Consider the following 19,944-nt stretch of genomic DNA (forward strand, 5'->3'; position numbering starts at 1 on the left):
TTCTAGAGCATGCAAAATATCTGAGCTCCAGGGAGAAATGTACAATCGAGGTAAAATTAATCAAAACCTACATAAGAAGAACAGCAAGAGATAGTGTAAGAAGAAAATCAGAAATTCCTGAAGTATGATCACTGAGTGCATAATTCTGTTTATTATTATCTTTTACAATGTAGCACTGCATTTATAATTAGGCTGATAGTAAGATGACAGTAACATGAGACACAATTCATTTAACAGTTAATCTACCAGAGCTAAAAATTCCTACCATGTCATTAATTGCCTGCTTATTAAACCGCTCTATCAGTTTCAGTTACAGGCTAGCACACCCTGTTACAAGCCCAGGGGAGAAGCGAGCGTACCTCATGGGACAAGTCACAGAACCCAACTCAGGAGACTGTGACGAGAACAGTGAAGCCGTCCTCCTCAGCAAAGTTCTCACTGTCTTCTCTCCTGAGCTGTCTTCTCACTGCCCTTTCCTGTGCCAGCATCCTCACTTCTCAGAGTAACAACTGATGCCTGCTACAACCTTTGGCATTTTACTTCCTAGCTGGTGAATCCTGCTGGGGTTTTGAGAAAGCAGGAGACCAAAGGAAGGTCTGAACGTCTCCACAAAGGTCATCAGCCTGATGTTTTTTTAGACAATGATATTGTTTCTATAGTCTGTCCCTGGCTGATGACTTTCCACCCACAATTTTCCTAACCAAATTCATTCTTCACAAAGAGCTTTGCAGTTGACTCTTCGGGAATGTTTTCAGGCTTCGAGGCCATTTTATATAACAGTAGCAAACCAGAGCCCAGAATGGAGAGAGATTAGTCCCGAATCATCCACCAAATCAGGAGCAGAGTCAGGAATAGATCAAAGCATCTGGACAAAGATTTTGAAGACACATTTACCAAATGTGCTGACGATACAAAGCTGCAGAAGATCCCAATCCACAGAATGACATAATCAGGATCTGAAACAGACCCTGATAAGCTAAAATGATGGGCTGAAAACAACAGAGGCATTAAACAAGGATAAGTGTTGAATACAGGTTGTACACAAAAGGGAAAATAAGCTGTAGATACTGAGAAGGAGATTCATGACAACAGCGACAGAAGCCATCCTGAAGGGTAAGATTCTAAGTCTCACATTATTTTTACTCTGTTCTTTGTACTTTTCTTCTGTTTTTTTTTATAGTAGTATTTCTGTTTTTTTATAGTAGTATTAGAATAAAATTAAAAATAAGTACCACTCTACTAGCAAAATGCTAGTTTCATCCCAAGTATGGGATGAAAGAGCGTTGATGAAGGAAGGTCACTTGAAGCAGATTTGAAGGTTCTCAGGTCTGCTGAGAACCAGCACCACAGTTCAGCTACCAAGTAACCAAAGGCAGGTCAGGGATGTAGCTCACTCTAGAGAGCTTGCCTGGTGTGCACGAAGTCCTGGTTTCCAGTCCTCGGCACTGTAAACACTGAGCACGGCAGTGTACACTTCCCAACACTTTGGAGATAAAGGGATAAAAGTTTAAGGTTGAGCTGGGGAGCAGTGGCTCAGGTCTTTAATCCCAGCACTCAGGAGGCAGAGGCAGGCGGGTCTCTGCGAGTTCAAGGCCAGCCTAGTCTATAGAAAGAGTTCCAGGACAGCCAGAGCTGTTACACCAAGAAACCCTGTCACAAAAAAATAAACAAACAAATAAACAAACAGGTTCAAGGTAACCCTCAGCTATATTGAGAGTTGGAAGTCAAGATAAACTATGTGAAACCTTGTCTTAAACATCAATAACTAGGACTTGAGAGATGGCTCAGCAGTTAAGAGCACTGGTTGCTCTTCATGAGGACCTGGGTTCAGCTCCTTTACCCATGTGATAGCTTACAACGGCCTGCAACTCCAGTTCCAGAGGATCTGACACTTTCTAATCTCTGTAGACACAAGACACCCACATGGCGCACATGCATACATGCAGGCAAAATACTCATATACACAAAATAAAAAAAGACAAATCTTAAAAAAAACTAATTAAAGAAAGCAAGTAAAATATGAATATTTCATCGGTTCTCAGTCTCCTTTACAATCTGCGCCACATATCTGGACCCTCCTCATCTGCGGCTGGACAGTTTTTGTCAACTTGACACAATCAAAAAGTCATCTGAGAGGAGGGCACCTCAACTAAGAAAATGTCTCCATAACATCCAGCTGTAGGGCATTTTCTTAATTAGTGATTGATGGGGGAGGACCCAGCACATTGTGGGTGGGGCCATCCCTGGGCTGGTGGGCCTGGGTTCTATAACAAAGCAGGCTGAGCAAGCCATGATGAGCAAGTGAGTAAGCAACACCCTCCATGGCCTCTGTGTCAGCTCCCGACTCCAGGTTCCTGCCCTGTTTGAGTTCCTGTCCTGACTTCCTTCGGTGATGCACTACAATATGGATGTATAAGCCAAATAAACTATTTCCTCCCCAACTTGCTTTTTCAATCACAGTGCTTTATTACAGCAAGAGAAACCCAAACGAAGACAGGATTTTTCACTATAATAAACGTTTCCTTAAATATTTCTCTTGTGAAAGGCATACCTTGACACCATATAGCAGGGGTTAAATTAAGAAATTAAAATATGGGATTCCAGCACAGTGGTACGTATTCAGAAAGCATTTAGGGAGAGGAATTTTTATAAAATTAAGGCCAGTCTAGTTTATACTAAGTTCCAGGCAGTCAGGGCTACATAGTGAGACTCTGTCTTGGAAGGGAGGGAGGGAGGAAAGGAGGGAGATAGGAAGGAAGGAAGGAAGGAAGGAAGGAAGGAAGGAAGGAAGGAAGGAAGGAAGGAAGGAAGGAAGGAAGGAAGGAAGGAAGGGTGGGTTAAGATACAGGACCAGAGAGCCAGGTGATCTCTGTGAGTTCGAGGCCAGCCTGGTCTACAGAGCGAGATCCAGGACAGGCGCCAAAACAACACAGAGAAACGCTGTCTCGGGGGAAAAAAAAGATACAAGACTGGAAATATGGTTCCATGGTTAAGAATGCTTGCTGCAAACACCTGAGGATCTGAGTTCAGATGCCAGCATGCACTAAAAAGCCACACATGCCACACACACCCACAACCCCAGCACTGTGTAGTGTAGAGACAGAAGAATCCCTAGAGTTTTCTGGCCATCAGCCTAGTCCAAGGTTCACTGAGACCCTGTCTCAAAGGAGAAAGGTGGAGAATGATAGAGCTGGACACCTGACAGCTTCCTCTGGCCACTTGAGTATACACAAAGGTGTTGTAGAATATTATTTTAAGGGGTGTTACTTTTGTTTATGTTGCAGTTGTTTAACTCTGTGAAGCTGTGTTACTGTGCCTGTCTAACACACTTGATGGTCTAATAAAGAACTGAATGGCCAATAGCAAAGCAGGAAAAAGGATAGGCAGGGTTGGTAGGTGGAGAGAATAAATAGAAGGAGAAATATGGGAGGCCAGAAGTAGCCAGAGAAGGAGGAGGACTCAGTGGTCAGCCAGCCAGCTATATAGCAAGCCACAGAGTAAGAAAAGGCAGATGGGCTAATTTAAGTTACGAAAAGCTGGCAATAAATAAGCCAAGCTAAGGCCAGTCATTTATAATTAAGAATAAGCCTCCGTGTGTGATTTATTTGGTAGCTGAGTAGTGGGCCCTGCAAAAGAACAAAAACAACCAACTACACACAGATGCATGTACCCATTCATATACCACTCACACAACAAATACTCACACAACACACACACACACACACACACACACACACAACACACACACACAACACACACAACACACACATACACAATGTCTAAAGGAAATCATAGTATTCAAAGCAAATTTGAAATCATGTCATATGAAAAGTAATTGAGGGGGAAAAAGACAATTTACCTATAAAAAAGCAGAACTGGGGGCTGGAGAGATGGCTCAGTAGTTAAGAACATTTGCTGCTCTTCCAGAGGGCTCAAGTTCAGTTCCTAGCACCCATGTTGGGTGGCTCACAACCACCTATAACTCCAGCTCCAGGGGGTCTGATGTCTTCTTCTGGTCCTCTAGCCTCTGAAGGCACTATACTCACATGCAGAGACACACACATACACATAATTAAAAGAAAAGATATTGAGAGAGAGAGATATTGAGAGAGAGAGAGAGAGAGAGAGAGAGAGAGAGAGAGAGAGAGAGAGAGCGAGCGAGCGCACAGAACTACATATATTAGCCATTTGAAAAAGTTAACATTCAGAAAACAAAGGTAACTTTTTGGTGTTGTATATTTTTGTTTTATTTTGGTTTTTGTTTTCTCTTTTGAGAAAGTGTCTCAAGACTTTCATTTCTATAGTTTGAGAAAGGGTCTCATGTAACTCAAGCTGGTCTCAGCTTACTATGAAGTCAAGAACTGGCCTTCAAGTCCTGATCACCCTAGCTCTCTACCTCCTGGGTTTAGACTAGAGGCCCGTTCACCACACTGTATCTCAGATTCTTGGTTCACAGTGTAAAGAGGAAGATTCTAACATAAGGAAGTAATCTCCAGCATATAAAATTCTGGATAGCTTGGAGCCTCCAGTATTAAGCACTGTGTCGCCAAGTATTAAAGGATGGATGTATTTCTAAGAATCAGGCTGATGCTTTGGGAAAGGGAGCGAGACAGCCTCTTAGAAAATCAAATGAAGACCTGTGCATGGATTCAAAAGGGCTTCTTTTTAAAGTTAATCTATCTATAAGAAAGGAAAGGGGAGGAATTTTTTTTTTTTTTTTTTTTTTTTTTTTTTTTTTTTTTTTTTTTTTTTTTTTTTTTTTTTTTTTTTTTTTTAGGGTCTTAAACCATGCCTATTGATAATTAGAAGCCAGTATTTTTATCAGCGAAGTCATTATTAAATGTCAACATCCCCTAGAAAAGTTCCTTTGAGGAAAAAAAAATTGACTTTTTCCAGTCAAAAACACTTTAAAGTACTAATTATCAGTGACTACAAAGCATCCTATCTATCACTGAAGGACCAGGGGTAGCTGTGCTGGTAAAAGCAGCCCACAGCAGACAGCCAGAGGCTAGAAAGGCTGGCTGGGACAGAGCGAAGGTCAGGAATGATTAGACGAAGACCAACACCTAGTCTAGCCTATGCCCACCGGCCGTGGTTTGAAATAAAATGCCTCCCATGGCCTCTGGCATTTGGATACTTGTCCCCAGTGAGTGGTCCTTTTGTGGGGAGGCTTAAGAGGCCCAGCCTTGTTAGAGGAGTGGGCACTGAGGGTAGGCTCTCAGAGTCTGAAAACTGGCACCATCTGTAGTGTGCACAGATTTCTGCTGTGGTTCAAGATGTGAGCCCTCAGCTCTGTTTCCAGCTGCCAGTCTGCTGCCTGCTGCCACACTTCCCTGCCACAAAGGACTCTTATCTTCAGGAACTTCAGGAACAGAAGGCAAGCAACCCCTACCTTCTAGAAGATGCCTTGGTTATGGTGTTTCATTACAGCGGTAGAAAAGTTAACTAACACACTACGCTGCAGCCCTATTATATAATGAGCTCATTGGAAACACTTTTTTCCCTGACAAAACAGAAGTTCTAGGTCACCATGACTGACCCTTTAAAATAGTTTCAAAGATAAGGGGGTAAAGCAGAAGCAAGAGAATAAAGAAAGACACCTCAAACTACAGCCTTCTGGGACAGCATCCCAAATCAGCCACATGCAAGTACATTACACTGCCTCTCGTTCATTTTCTCTTCCCACTTCTGATGCTTGCCTAAAGAAACAGGAGCAGCATATGACGACCTGATTAAAAGTTAGAATAAAGAACACACACGACATGGCTCTTCTCAGAGAGTCACAGAATTTAAAGAGGACAGCTGAAACTATGACCGGAGAGCCCACTAAGTGCACACAGGTTGCTGTGTTGTCCTAAAGACAGCACAGCCTGGGCTGTAGGTCACAGCAGCACACACGTTCGACACACACAAGGCTCTGGGTTTGATCCCCAATACTAAAAAGGGAAGGGAAAAAAGGGCTGGGGCTGAGGTCAGGAGTTTCCTTTCTTGCCACATGGAGGCAACTGACACTCCTCTCTGGGACTAAGAACGTTCTGCATCAACCTGTGAGTCGCCCACTTCTGCGCTGCTCTCTGAAATTCCAGTCACACCAGTGCTCGGAGCGTCACCACCACCATTTTAATTTACCTCAAGGCCGGGATGCTCAGTTACCTTAAGTTAACAGGAAGTAACTACCCTATGATCACCAGCTCAGTCACAAAGGTATTTCCTATCAACTACTGCCAAGAAATTCAGCAAATATTTGTGATAAGTCATGAAGCAAGAGAAAATATCCTTGTAATTAAAAAGGAAACAGACTGTTTGATAAAACAACAAAGTAAGCTTTCCAGATTAAATACCTACCTAAGATTTCTCTCAACTAAATCATAATAACAACAAAATGCTCTTGTAAGTTTCCTGAAGTTGGAGTTACCAAAATAGTTCAGTGTACAAAAGTGTTTCCTGTGTAAACCTGACAGTCTAGATTCAGTTCCCAGAACCACAGTGGAAAGAGAGAACTGACTCCCCAAAGCTGTTCTTGACCCACAAATGTGCTCTCAATGTCATGTCCATGCCCACACTCACATACTCATCCCCCCCCCTCTCTCTCTCTCACACACACACACACACACACACACACACACACACACACACACACATACACACAGACAAAGAGAGAGAGAGAGAGACAGACAGACAGACAGAGGTTCCTTGGGTCTTTTCAAACCCCAGCACTGCTGGCTGGGGAGAGGCTCAGTGGGCTGAATACTTGCTGTGGAAGCTTGTGGGTGAGAGGCTAGATCCCGAGCACCCACATAAAGCCAGACATGGCAGCGTGCAGACAGAACCCAGTGCTCAGGGGAAGGGCAGGAAGGTCTCTGGACTTGCTGGTAAGGCCCAGGTTCAGTTGAGAGATTAAGGGAGAGAACAGTAGAAGACACCTGATCCTCAGGTGCACACAGGCAAACACGCATGTGAATACCACCTCCCTGAACCAAATAAACCTCTTCAAAGGGAGGGCCTGGAAGTGAGCCTCTCAGGGTAGCATTTGGACCCTGCTAAGGACAGCCTTCTATTTCAGTCTAGAAGCTTGATTCAGGCTCAGCTCAAGACTGACTCCTTCTCTCCTAGGAGCAATATTCTACAAATAGCCCCTTACCAGAACCAATAAAAACAGGCCGCAATCAGTAGCCTTATTGGAAGAAAATGAGATGTAGAAGGCAGGGCACACAAGAATATCTTCTAAAAACCAGTGCTGACTCCAGACATTTAAAAAGCACACTTAATAACTCCTTCTAGTCACTCTACATTAAAGCACTTTGTCCTTTCTAACTCATACAGTCCCCAAACAAACGTTCAATTAGTCCTGTTACTTTTGTACCCGTACTTTTCTTTTTTATGAAGCTCAACATGCAGGCATCAAAAGCCAATGAGCTCTGACTGCTCACATCCTGAATACAGGGAAGAAATAGCTATGGGCTATTAGCTCACCAGGGAATGCTGTGTTTAACACCTACACATGAGAAGATCTCCCACAAAGGAAATGCATGTATGTGGACCCCAAATGCAGACTTCCCCCACTGTCACGCAGCTCTGAACACAGAGAAGGGAACAAAGCAGGAGTCTTCACTTGTTCAGAAAATAAGAAATTCCTTTTTTGTTGTGTTTTTCTTTAAAGCAAAATAAAGTTTACTGAGATGGATATAGTATGTATATGTTACTTAGAGCTGCATAGAAGTTTCTATATTTCACTGTAATTAAATTAATATAAATCTTGGTTGAGCACAGAGGCATGTTTCTATAAGATACTGGGAAACCTGAGACAGGAAGATCATTTGTGCCCAAGAGTTCAAGGTCAGCTTGGGCAACATGGGGAACTACGGGGAGGGGGGGAGGGAGGGAGGGAGGGAGGGAGGGGGGGAGGGAGGGAGGGAGGGAGGAAGGGCAAAAACAGGCATGTCAGTACATTCCTATTATTCCAGCAGAGACAGGGGACCTAAATACAATCTCTCTCCTCTCTCTCTCTCTCCTCCCTCTCTCTCTCTCTCTCCTCCCTCTCTCTCTCTCTCTCCTCCCCCTCCCTCTCTCCTCCCCCTCCCTCTCTCCCTCCCTCCCTCCCTCCCTCCCTCCCTCCTCCCTCCCTCCCTCCCTCTCCTCTCTCTCTCTCTCTCTCTCTCTCTCTCTCTCTCTCTCTCTCTAAGTAAGCCTGGTATAGTAGTGAGTGCTTATAATGTCAGCACTGGGGAGGTGAATCCTTGATGCTTATTGGCCAGCCTAGCATAATGGATGCCCTCTAGGCCAATGAAAGTCTCTGTCCCCCAAATCAAGTACACAGTACCTGAAGAGTAACATCTGAAGTTGGCCTCTGACCTACACATGTGAGCATACATATATTATGCACCCACACACAAACACAAACAGAAAAGATGGAAAAAAATTGGTAAAGAAACGACAATTCCACATCAGAAAATTTTCACAGATACAAAAGAAAAATGGTAAAGAAAGAAAAGATGAATAACAACCACCAAAGACACCCACGGAACAGACACAGAGTGAAGTGGCGTAGCAACCTGGGCCTGCGGCTACAATGCCAGCAGCTCAGGAACCAAGCCAAGAGGACTGCAAGTTCAAGGCCTGCCTGAACCAGAATGAGTTCAAAGCAGCCTGAGCACCTTAGGGAGCCCTGGTCTCAAAATACAAAAATAGAGACAGGCTGAGGCGACAGTCCAGAGGTTGAGAGCATGTAGTGCTCTTCCAGAGGACCTGGGTACGGTTCCCAGCACTCACACCTGGTTCAGAGGATCTGATGCTTTCTGGCCTCTCTGGGCACCTGCATGAACATGGAGCACATAAACTCATGCAGGTGCCCAGACACATAAACATAAATAAAAATAAATATATCTTTTAAAAAAAGATTCATTTATTTATTATGTATTCAGTGTTCTGTCTGCATGTATGCCTGCAACGAGAAGAGGGCATCAAATCTTATTACAGATGGTTGTGAGCCATCATGTGGTTGCTGATAATTAAACTTCACAACCTCTAGAAGAGCAACCAGTGCTCTTAACCTCTGAACCATCTCTCCAGCCCTAAATAAATCTTTTTTACAAAGTAAAAAGAGGACTGAGTGGTAGTGGTGCACGCCTTTAATCCCAGCTCTCAAGAGGCAGAAGCAGGCAGATCTCTGTGAGTTCAAGGCCATTCTGGTCTACATGAGCGAGTTCCAGGACAGCCACAGCAGTTACACAGACAAACCCTGTCTCGAGAAACTAAAAAAAAAAAAAAAAAAAGTAACAAGAGGGCTGGAGGTAGAACTTAGCAGCATAATACTTGCCTAGTGTATGTGAGGCCCTTATTTCAATCCCTAATACAGCAAAACAATTACAACAAAGAAAAAAGAAAAGGAAAAGGAAATATAGGAGCAGACGAAATCCAGTTGAATCAATAATGTTAATGTGACTATAATTCAAATTAGAAGGCAGAAACTGTTGGACTGGATAAGGAATCTAACTACTCAAAGAACATGACAATGCACACCTTTAATCCCAACCCTCAGGAGGCAGATTTCTATAGTTTAAAATCAGCCTGGTCTACCCAGAATTCAGGGACAGTCAAGGCTACAGCGAAACTCTATCTGCAAAAAAGAAAGGAAGAATCCAGATCCAGCTATCACAAATATTTTAGAAAGGTACAAATAGATGAACCATAAAAGAGTAGGAAAAAATGCCAGGTATTGTGGTGGACACCTTTAATCCCAGCACTTGGGAGGCAGGTGGATCTCTGTGAGTCTGAGGCCAACCTGGTCTACAAATTGAGTTCCAGGGCAAGCAGCAAAGCTACACAGAGAAACCCTGTCTAGAAAAAACAAACAAAAACCCAAACATATATTTTAAAAACGTCTGTAGCTGTTTTATACCCCACCGAACAACAGTGGAGTGTTTACACAAGAGGCATCATTTCTGAAGCACCCAACTTTAGCTGAAAAAAAAAAAAAAAAAAAAACACAACTTTTTTTTGAGATAGGACTTCTTGTATTCCAGTCTGGCCTTGAACTAAATATGTACCTGAAAATAACCTTGAACTCCGCTTTTCCTGCCTCCACCTCTAAGTGCTGGGATTACAAACATGTGCCACCATCCCGGGTTTATTTCATACTGGGAAATGAACCCAGCCAGAGCTGGGTTAAGTACTCTACCAACTGAGCTGCATGCCCAGTCCCTTCAAACTTCAGTGAAAGTTCCAAATGATATGTTTACTTTTAATCGTGCATGGGTGTCCATGTGTGTGCAAAGGCTTTGGATTCTACAGAGCTGGAGATACTCATGCTCACACACCCATAGACAGAAACACACACAGTTAAAAATAATAAGACTAATGCAAGAAGAACAATCTGAAGAGATCTATAATAAGTACACTTATTATAAATACTGCTTCTGGGGGTTGGAAAGGTGGCTCAGTGGTTAAGAGCGCTGACCTAACTGATGGCTCTTAGAAAGGACCAAGGATTCATTCCTAGCATTCTCAGGGCAGCTCGTCATCATCTGTAACTCCAGTTCCAGGGGAACTGATGCCCTCTTCTGGTCTACATGGGCACCAGTCACGTGTATAGTGCACAGATATTTCAGGCAAATCACCCTTATACATAATAAAATAATATAAATAACATAAAACAGTTAAAAAAAAACACTATTCGGGAAAAGAACATCAGGTTCTAATAAATTCCACCAAACATTTAAAGAACTAGTATTAATCCTTTACAAACTCTTCCAAAAACAAAAGGTGAAGGAACACATACCAATTTATTCCACTGTTTCATTATAACCCAGATGTTAAAACCAAAACATCACATGAAAACTACAGATCAATATTTTTTAAATAATTTATCTATTTTATATGCACTGGTGTTTTGCCTGCATGAATATCTATATAAGGGTGTCAGAGTTACAAACAGCTGTTAGCAGCCATGTGAGTGCTAGGAAGTGAACCTAGGTCCTCTGGATGAGCAGCCAGTGCTCTTAACTTCAGAGCTACCTCTCTAGCCTCAGACTAATACTTTTATAAGAAGAAAACTCAAGATCACTTAGACTCACTCTGAGCAGAGATAAGAATACAATGGTTAATATCTTCTCAGTCACATGCATAATCATTTGGGAGATTCTTTTATCATAATACAGAAGAAGGCAAACCTCTCAACCAAAACTAGGTCAAACACCTCTTCAGAGGACTCTCAGTGATGGAAATCACACATGCTTCCCCAAATGATTTTCCTATCACTGATATACAGGAACAGGCTGACAATCTAAGTTCTTACACTGCCTCTAGTGTTAGCTTGTTAATAACACTAAAACACATTTTGTGTTAAAAACACAAAAATTTTATATTTTCGTCCCACCAGGTACACACAGGCAGGGACAGAGACTGAATAAAACTGGATATGAAAGGGGCTTAATTTTGTGACTGAGTTCTCTCTGAGATCAATCATAACTGAGACTATAAGATTAGTATACTTGTACAATCAGGACAGATATTTTGTTGTTGTTGTTGTTTTGTTTTGTTTTGTTTTTGAGACAGGGTTTCTCTGTGTAGCCCTGGCTGTCCAGGAACTCCCTCTGTAGCCCAGGCTGGCCTCGACCTCACAGAAATCCACTTGCCTCTGCCTCCCCAGTGCTGGGATTAAAAGCTTGAGCCACCACTGCCAGCCTCAGGACAAAATCTTATAATAAATTAGTTAAGTATTTGTGGATATGCCATTTAATAATCTTATTAATGACTCGGGTCCATGACTAGCCTCACTTTAGCTAAGAAAACTCAAGTGAGGGGTGGCTGAAACACTTTCCCAAAGGAAGAATAGATCTGGGACTCAAAATTCAGACACTTGAGTCTACAGTCTCTACTATCACCCATTTTATTATACAATCTCATAAACCACACTGGAATGAGCACACCTGAAAAGCAAAACCAAGGGGACATGCAGCAAAAACTACAGAGAAACTACATGTCTTTCCCTGAGTCACTCTGAATGAAGATGAGAAGTCAGAGCTGCTTAGGAAGGTGGAAGTCAGCATGAGGCCTGAGTTCCATTCCCAGAAACCTCCTTAAAAAAAAAAAAAAAAATTCTAGAATCAAAGCTGATATTTTCTCAAAAAAGGGCAGAGTAGGGGCCGGTGAAACCGTACTTTCACATATAAGAAAGAAAAGCTGGGCCCTTATTTGATTTGTATATATGAATCCGAGCTCAGCGGCAGAGTGCCTGCCAAGCATGCACAAATCCTGGGGTTGATCTCCAGCACTGTATGACCCTAGTGTGATGGTGCTCAAAGATGGGGGGAGGTGGGGTGGAGGAGTGGAGGGGTGGAGGGGAGCTGGGGAAACAGGAATAGAGGCAGAGGGATTAGATATTCAAGGACAGCCTCTAATGCACAGTGAGTTTGAAACTAGTCTCAGCTACATGAAATGCTTCCTCAAAGGGGGCTGAAGAGACACAGTGGTACATGCCTGCCATACTCAGGAAATTGAGGCATAAGAATTACCAGAGCTTGGGAATTCATCTGTTCTTGAGCAAGATAGTTTAGGGCAGACCACACATAAAGACCAAACAAACACTTTACAGCATCAAAGGACACTGTAAAAAGTGAAAGATAAACCATGGAATAGGAGAAAATATTTGTAAATCATCTGCTAAAGGCTTGCCATCTGCATTACATAAAAAATGCCTGAAATCCAACTCAATTAGCTGGGTGTAGTGGCATAGGACTTTAATCCCAGCACTTGGGAGTTAGAAGTAGGAGGATCTCTGTGAGTTCAAAGCCAGCCTGGTCTATATCGTAAGTTCTAGGACAGGTAAAGTTACATAGTGAGACCTATCTTGAAAACAAACAATCAAACAAATCCCACTCAATTAACACACTGGGAATGGAGAGTACTATCACTGTCACGTGTGAGGCCCTGACGATGACCCTCAGTGCTACAGAAGGATGTGTGTGTGTGTGTGTGTGTGTGTGTGTGTGTGTGTGTGTGTGTGTGTTGGACATGGTGGCAAATGCCTGTAATTCCAGCATCCTCAGGCCAGCCTGGATTACATATACACAGCTAGTCAATGTCATCTTGCCAGAGAGAGAGAGAGAGAGAGAGAGAGAGAGAGAGAATGAGAATATGCTGGGTGGGGGCAGGATTTGAATAGATATTTCTCCAGAGATATAAATGTCTAAAAAAAAATTGAAAAAATGCTCAACATTATCATTAGTCATTAGAGAAATGCAAATTAAAACTATAATGAGATACCTCTTCACACCCATTAGGATGGTTAGTACCAAAAAAGAGGAAAGTATAGCAAGAATGTGTAAAAATTAGAATGTAAAATAGTGCAGCCACTTTGAGAAATGGCTGGCAAGTTCTCCAAATGTTATACATAAATTATCATATGCTGTAGTAATTCTACTTCTGAATCAAGGTATTGAAGAGTTTATGTATAATCCTGTTCATATAAGCATCATTCACAGCATCCAAAATGTAGATGCTCTTCGAACTAGCTCACCATGACAACAGAGTAACAAAATGTGACAGATGCAAACAATGGAATACTATTCTGCTCACAGAGGAAATTCTGACACACACTCCACATGCCAAAGCTTGAAGATGGTATATTATATGAACTAAGCCAGTCACAAAGGACAAATATGATTCCTCTGATATGAAGTTTAGGGCAGTCAAATCATAAAAATCAGAAAACAGAATGCTGATTGCCAGGTGCTAGAGGTTAGGGCTGCGGGGGTGCAGGGGAAGGAGGAATCTAATGAGTACCTAGCTTGGGTTAGGAGTCTAGCTAAGTGGTAAGGAACATGTCTCATGTACAAGGCTCTACTTGAGTCCACAGCACCATTCATGAATACATAAAGTTCTGGAAATGGATGGTGGTAATGGCTCCACAACAATGTAAATATACTTAATGCCAAGGAATTACAAGGTTAAAAGATAATTAAAATCTCAGCTGAAGAGATGGCTCAGGGGCTGGAGAGATGGCTCGGAGGTTAAGAGCACTGGCTGCTCTCCCAGAGGTCCTGAGTTCAATTCCCAGTAACCACATGGTAGCTCACAACCATCTGTAATGGGATCTGGTGCCCTCTTCTGGCCTACAGACAAAACACTGTGTGTGTGTGTGTGTGTGTGTGTGTGTGTGTGTGTGTGTGTGTGTGTGTGTGTGTTAAGAGCACTGGCTGCTCTCCCAGAAGATCAGGTTCAAATCCCAGCACCCACATGGTAGCTCACAACTATGTTTAATTCCAGTCCCAGGAAATCTGATGCACTCTTCTGACCTCACATGATGGCAGAGACACACAAGACGGTGGACATGATGGTGTGTCAACAATGACAATGGTTGATGATGATGCAGAGGGGATAAAGTGCAGAATTAGTCCCAGGGAACTTTAGGATGAGTTTAAAGTCACCCTCACCTACAGATCCTAAAGACCCAGGTAAAAACCTTGACATTCCATTACAAATACATGAATTTCCTAAACCAAGGTTCTTTTTTTTTTTTTTTTTTTTTTTTTTTTTCTGAGACAGGGTTTCTCTGTGTAGTCCTGGCTGTCCTGGATCTCTCTCTGTAGACCAGGCTGGCCTTGAACTCACAGAGGTCCGCCTGGCTCTGCCTCCGGGTACTGGGACTAAAGGCATGAGCCACCACTGCCCAGCTTCCTAAACCAAGATTCTTTTTTTTTTTTTTTTTTTTAAGATTTATGTATTTATTATGATTACAGTGTTCTGCCTGCATTTTTCCATGTGGGCCAGAAGAGGGCATCATATGTCACTATAGATGGTTGTGAGCCACCATGTGGTTGCTGGGAACTGAACTCAGGACCTCTGGAAGAGCAGTCAGTCAATGCCCTTAACCTCTGAGCCATCTCTCCAGCCTTCTTCTTCTTCTTTTTTTTTTTTTTTCTAAACCAAGATTTTTAACTTGTTCTCCAGCCCTAGCTATGACCTTATGCAAATCTCACTTTGCAGTATAAACCAAGTCAGGGAAAGACAGATGATTAACCATGTGGATTCAGTGCTTGGTTTGTTTCTAGCTGTAGTCTTAGAAGACTGGGAAACACTGACTATTAAAATAAATAAAGCTTCCAGTCACCAAGTAAACAGTATTACTGTGGCTTCACATTAGTGCTTTGTTGTAATGTGTGTAAAGCTTCTCATTCTAATGGAGTAGATCAGGATCTGATTAACAAAAGCAGGACTATTATTGATAAATTTTAACTCACGCGATAAGCTAAGCCTAAGGCAGACAACGAGAAGTTATGGTCACACATTCCCTGCTATTTGCAAGCACCTCTGCTCATATCTTTCACGTCAGGATGTACTTATCCTATACTTTAGTCTCAGTAAACTAAGTTGCATCCTTCTGCTGAAGTGCATAAATACCAAACTGCAATTCATCAGGGTTCACTGTACTAAGAGAACCTCTAAACAGGAGGCCAATACTGAGGCCTCAACAGGTACATGAACAAAGAGAGCAGGGGAGACTTCAGAGGACTGAGATATCACATTTCCTTCTCCACTTTGAATTCTGCCTCCATTAACAGCGATTTCTAGGCTAGGGGTGGCAGTGTGCACCTGTAACCTCAGTACCAGAGATGTTTGGTAAGATCATATGTTTAAGACCAGCCTGGACTACGAAGGAAAATCAAAATCAGCATCAGCTACTAGCACTTGGCAGGTAGCAACATGAAGTTCAGGCATGGAAAACCAGCCTTGAGTACAAAACAAGTTCAAGGCCAGCCTAAGATACTGAGATCTGTCTCATATAAACAAAAATACCACAGAAATGTACAGGGAGAAAGGAGGCAAGCACTCTAAATAAACTTAAAGGTGCCATAGTGTATCTCACTCTTCTTATGAAAGGACACAACAGTTCCTATGGGAAAACCAAGCATGGGCTCTGTTACTGGTGACGTTAGGTGTTCCAATCAAAACAGCAGCTCTACACAGCTGCATTTTCAAAACCTGCTAAGGATCAAACAGGAAGAGAGGGTGGTTTAGACACAAATAACTTTGATACCTGAAGCAGCTGCATGACTAAGCTGTGGAAGACAGTGAGAAGCAGAGACTGATGGAACACCTGGAGCTCCAAGCTTGTGGAAGGACTTGAACCCCACTGTCACAACTGAAGCTCCTAAGAACAGAAAGGTTTGTGGTCCTTCTGCTGTTCTCCATCTGCTGAGGAGGCTCTAAGTGAGGGTAGTCATTAGACCTACCCCAGGCCAGGAGATCCAAAGACACAGTTTTACACTGTCATCAACTACTAGACACCTCCCAACCTGGACATCTGAAAGCTTCAACTCACCTCATCCTGGGGATGTCAAAGAGCAAACCGCAAAGGCAGGTGACCAGAGTTTGGTCATGATGCCTTGGAAACTCTTCTCACGTGCACATCAGCAAAAGAACCTTTAGAAAGAGCTAACATAAATTGTGCATGCCACCACAATTTTCCTGCTAAGCCTTTACCCCACAGTATCCCTCACAGACTCAATGGTCAGATTTTCTGACATACGCTCTTGTTTTCTCAACCACTCTAAGCCACAGATACACAACACAAGCTTTAAGAGAAAGACAAAGAAGCAAAAGGAAGCCTGCCTCAGCCATGCCGTTTTTTCTCCTCAGGTGAGAGAGTACTGAATGAAACAACTGCCCTGATCACTCTCATCCAAAGCCAGCAGGGTCCGTCTACAAGGAACACCAAAACATTTTAACTTCCACAGGACAGAAAAATACAAAGTAGCTAGGAATTACTAAGCAAGGCTCAAAATAATAACCCTAAAAATCAAGGCCAGGTGGAGGAGGACAGGCCATTAATCTCAGCACTCAACGGGAAAGGGCAAGTAGACCTAAGTTTGCAGCATGCCTGGTCTACTACTGAGTTCCAGGCCAGCCAAGAGCGGGTGGAGAAACGGCTCAGCAGTTCAAGGCACTTGTTTCTGCAGGGGCCCCAATTCTTAGCACCCATTTGGTGGCTCACAACTATCTGCAAGCCAGGTCCAAGGGATTCCATACCATCCTCTGCCCTCCAGGGTCAACACACACACACACACACACACACACACACACACACACACACACACACGGTGTACATACGTGTAACATAAAATAAAGAAATAAAAAAATCGGCATAGCAATTCTTAAAAAAAAAAACAAAACAAAACAAGCAAACAAAACTAAACACAGAATTACTGTATAAACCGGGCAGTGGTGACACACACCTTTAATCCCAGCACTTGGGAAGCAAAACCAGGTGGATCTCTGAGTTTCTCACTCAGTTTCATCCCAGCCTTCTAGCCCACGGGGAAAGGCAGAGTAGCACGAGGCATCTCTGTGAACCTGGAACACTACATCCTGAAAGAAAGCTTGGGCTCACAGCTTTGCCACACAACAAGAGTAGGGTCTTCCGAAACTCACTATATCACTGAGAATTAGTTTCTTTGCTGGCAAAGTGTATTTTGAGGCAGGTGTGGTGAAAAAACCTGTAATTCCAGTACTTCAGTAGTAGAAGCAGTAGGAACAGGAAACAGCAGTCCAAGGTCACCCTTGGCTACATACTGAGTTCAAAGCCAGCCTGTGCTATGACAATCTGCCTCAAGGTAGGAAAAAACAAGGCTATTTTAAGAAGCATATAACATACTCTACAGAGTTTAAAGCTTAAAGCTGAGAGAAGCTGGCATATGGACGAACACTCAAGCCTGACTCTTGGGAAGTGCAGAGACATCGGAAGGAGCGAAGGTAAACCGTTCTTAGTAGCATCCGTATGTGTCCCTGGTCTGGACTCGGTGTGGTAAAATCCAACACATCTTCCCAATAATCTCTTGAGGAAGCTGACTGGGCCCTTGCTTCTTCAGCCGCATACTTAATTAGCCACCGTGAAGATGATGTGCTTATTCTCTGCAGGAGGCCCAGTTTGAGAATTGAGAAGGAAAGGCCAGGTCTGGCAGTCACACGAAGGCAGGGGAGTGGCCACGGTGACAGCATTTTTTCAAGGCTCAGCCCATCTTTCACTTATTCAGAGAAGGCAGAGAAACTTACATCAGCTGCCTGAAGGCCCTTGGGACGAATAAGGACAGAGCCAAGGCAGAAACCACTGAAAGCAAAAGCAACCAAGTAGAAGATAAAGCAAATAGGCCCTGGATGAAAAGGAGCTGCCTAGAAAGCCTGTGTGAATAAACGATAAACAGACATAGCATGCATTATATTCCTAGGCACTTCACACTCTAGCCCAGAACCCGATGTGTCATTCAGACACCCACGTCTGTCTTACTGCCCTTGGGTCACAAGGCAGAACTTGGGAGAAGAGTTTGTGATGCCAAACTCCTTTAGAAACTCACATTTATCGTAAGGACCCACACGGGTCTTGATTGCCCGTGAGGCACACATATGAATTTATTGGTGAGGTTTATAAATGTGTTGCCTGCAAAATGTCTCTGGAGGCAGGTAAGCAGTCCGACCCTCACTGCAGTCTTGTTAGCACATCTCACCCCATGCTCCCTCGTCTCAGCTCACCCAACACACACATTTCACAGCTTTCCTCTTATTCCCAGATGTGACACACACTGTAGTAAATCATTTCAGAGACAAGACATTCTACTTTAAAAGAGAGAGAGAGAAGGATAGGAATAAACATCAACCCTGCCCTCTCACACATCAGAATCTATACAGAGTTGTAAATATGCATTACTATTATTGGAGTGTCTGGCAAGGCTTACATCTGGAGCTAAATCAAGTTCCCCATCTGCTGGGTTTGCCTCTTTTAGTCAATGCTAACTTCTTGATTATTTGCAAAAACAATTCAATAACTGTTGAGAAAAGGGAAAATCATAGGCACAATGGGAGGAAACAACGAGAGAAAGTCAAGCTGGGACCTAACACTGAAGCCCCTTTCCTCTCCACTTACAGACCACTCCCCTCTGTGAGTACTGCTTCCTCATGACCCCGTGAACCCCATGGCTGACACAACTTTACCAAACAGCATTCTTTTTTGCTATTTCATAAAGAACTAAAAATGACTTCGCCCCAGGGTTTTTGATTGCCTGTGTTTACCACAAATAGAAATACCTACTTACAGTCAAATGTGAAAGTTCTAGATCCCCACGAAGCTACCATGGTGCAGAGCAGAGGAAAGCCCCGGGGAGGCTCCAAGGTAGCTTATGCATAAAGAACACTTTGGCAGCTAAGGTGCCGGCAAAGGGCAGGTAACCATTTCTTGGGTAGAAAATTCACAGAACAGCTAGCACTTGGAGCTATTTCAATATGACAAATGAAAGCCTCATGTACTCCTGCTTTTCTTGATCAAGTATGACAATTTCTTCCACTCCTCCAGACATCAGGGCTTAAAATAGCAGCGGTGCTCCGAGCATTCTCCTTGGGAAGGTGCAATAAACCTCAGGATGAGCAGGGCACTCTGAAAGAGCTTCTCGATCCTTACCTGATGTTAACCAGTGCGTGTGTCACCTTGCTGGCCGCCTCCTTCCACTGGCCTGCGTTGGTAGAAAGCCTAAGGACTGTGGAAGGAAAGAAGACAGACCTGTCAAGCCCTGACACAAACACAGATATGAGGAATCGAGACACGGCTCGGGATAGCACTATTACGAAACCAAACAGAGCTTGTACCACCCTTCTACTGTAAGACTGTCCTCAAGTAAGGGCTTACAGAACAGTGCAACTCCTTTCTTCAGGAATTGTTTTCTTTCTCTAACGTCTCCCTTGCCATCAAAGTAGTCCCTTCTCCTTCCCTGCCTTGGGCTTTTCCTTTCTCCCTGATGATGGACTCCAAAATTTAGTTTCTATAGTCCTTTAATAAACAAAGATGAAGCAAGAGCTTAGCTGGCCACGAGTGCATGGCGACCTGAGATATGTCCTCAAAGCCCACGGAAAATGTCTAGTGTGGTGGCACACGCTTGTCACCCCAGTATGGATGAGTAG

The 19,944-nt window shown here is 43.2% G+C and overlaps 1 protein-coding gene across 1 annotated transcript in view; it reads right to left on the bottom strand.

Annotated features, from left to right (window-relative positions):
• Armh3 (armadillo like helical domain containing 3) overlaps positions 1 to 19,944 on the bottom strand; it is a 175,499-nt gene that overhangs the window by 68,777 nt on the left and 86,778 nt on the right. Inside the window, exon 18 of the mRNA XM_037207348.1 lies at positions 19,448 to 19,523. Within this exon, the coding sequence (XP_037063243.1) occupies positions 19,448 to 19,523 (76 nt within the window). The remainder of the gene's footprint in view (positions 1 to 19,447; positions 19,524 to 19,944) is intronic.

Source organism: Peromyscus leucopus, chromosome 1 (assembly GCF_004664715.2).
Source record: "Peromyscus leucopus breed LL Stock chromosome 1, UCI_PerLeu_2.1, whole genome shotgun sequence".
Lineage (NCBI taxonomy): Eukaryota > Metazoa > Chordata > Mammalia > Rodentia > Cricetidae > Peromyscus > Peromyscus leucopus.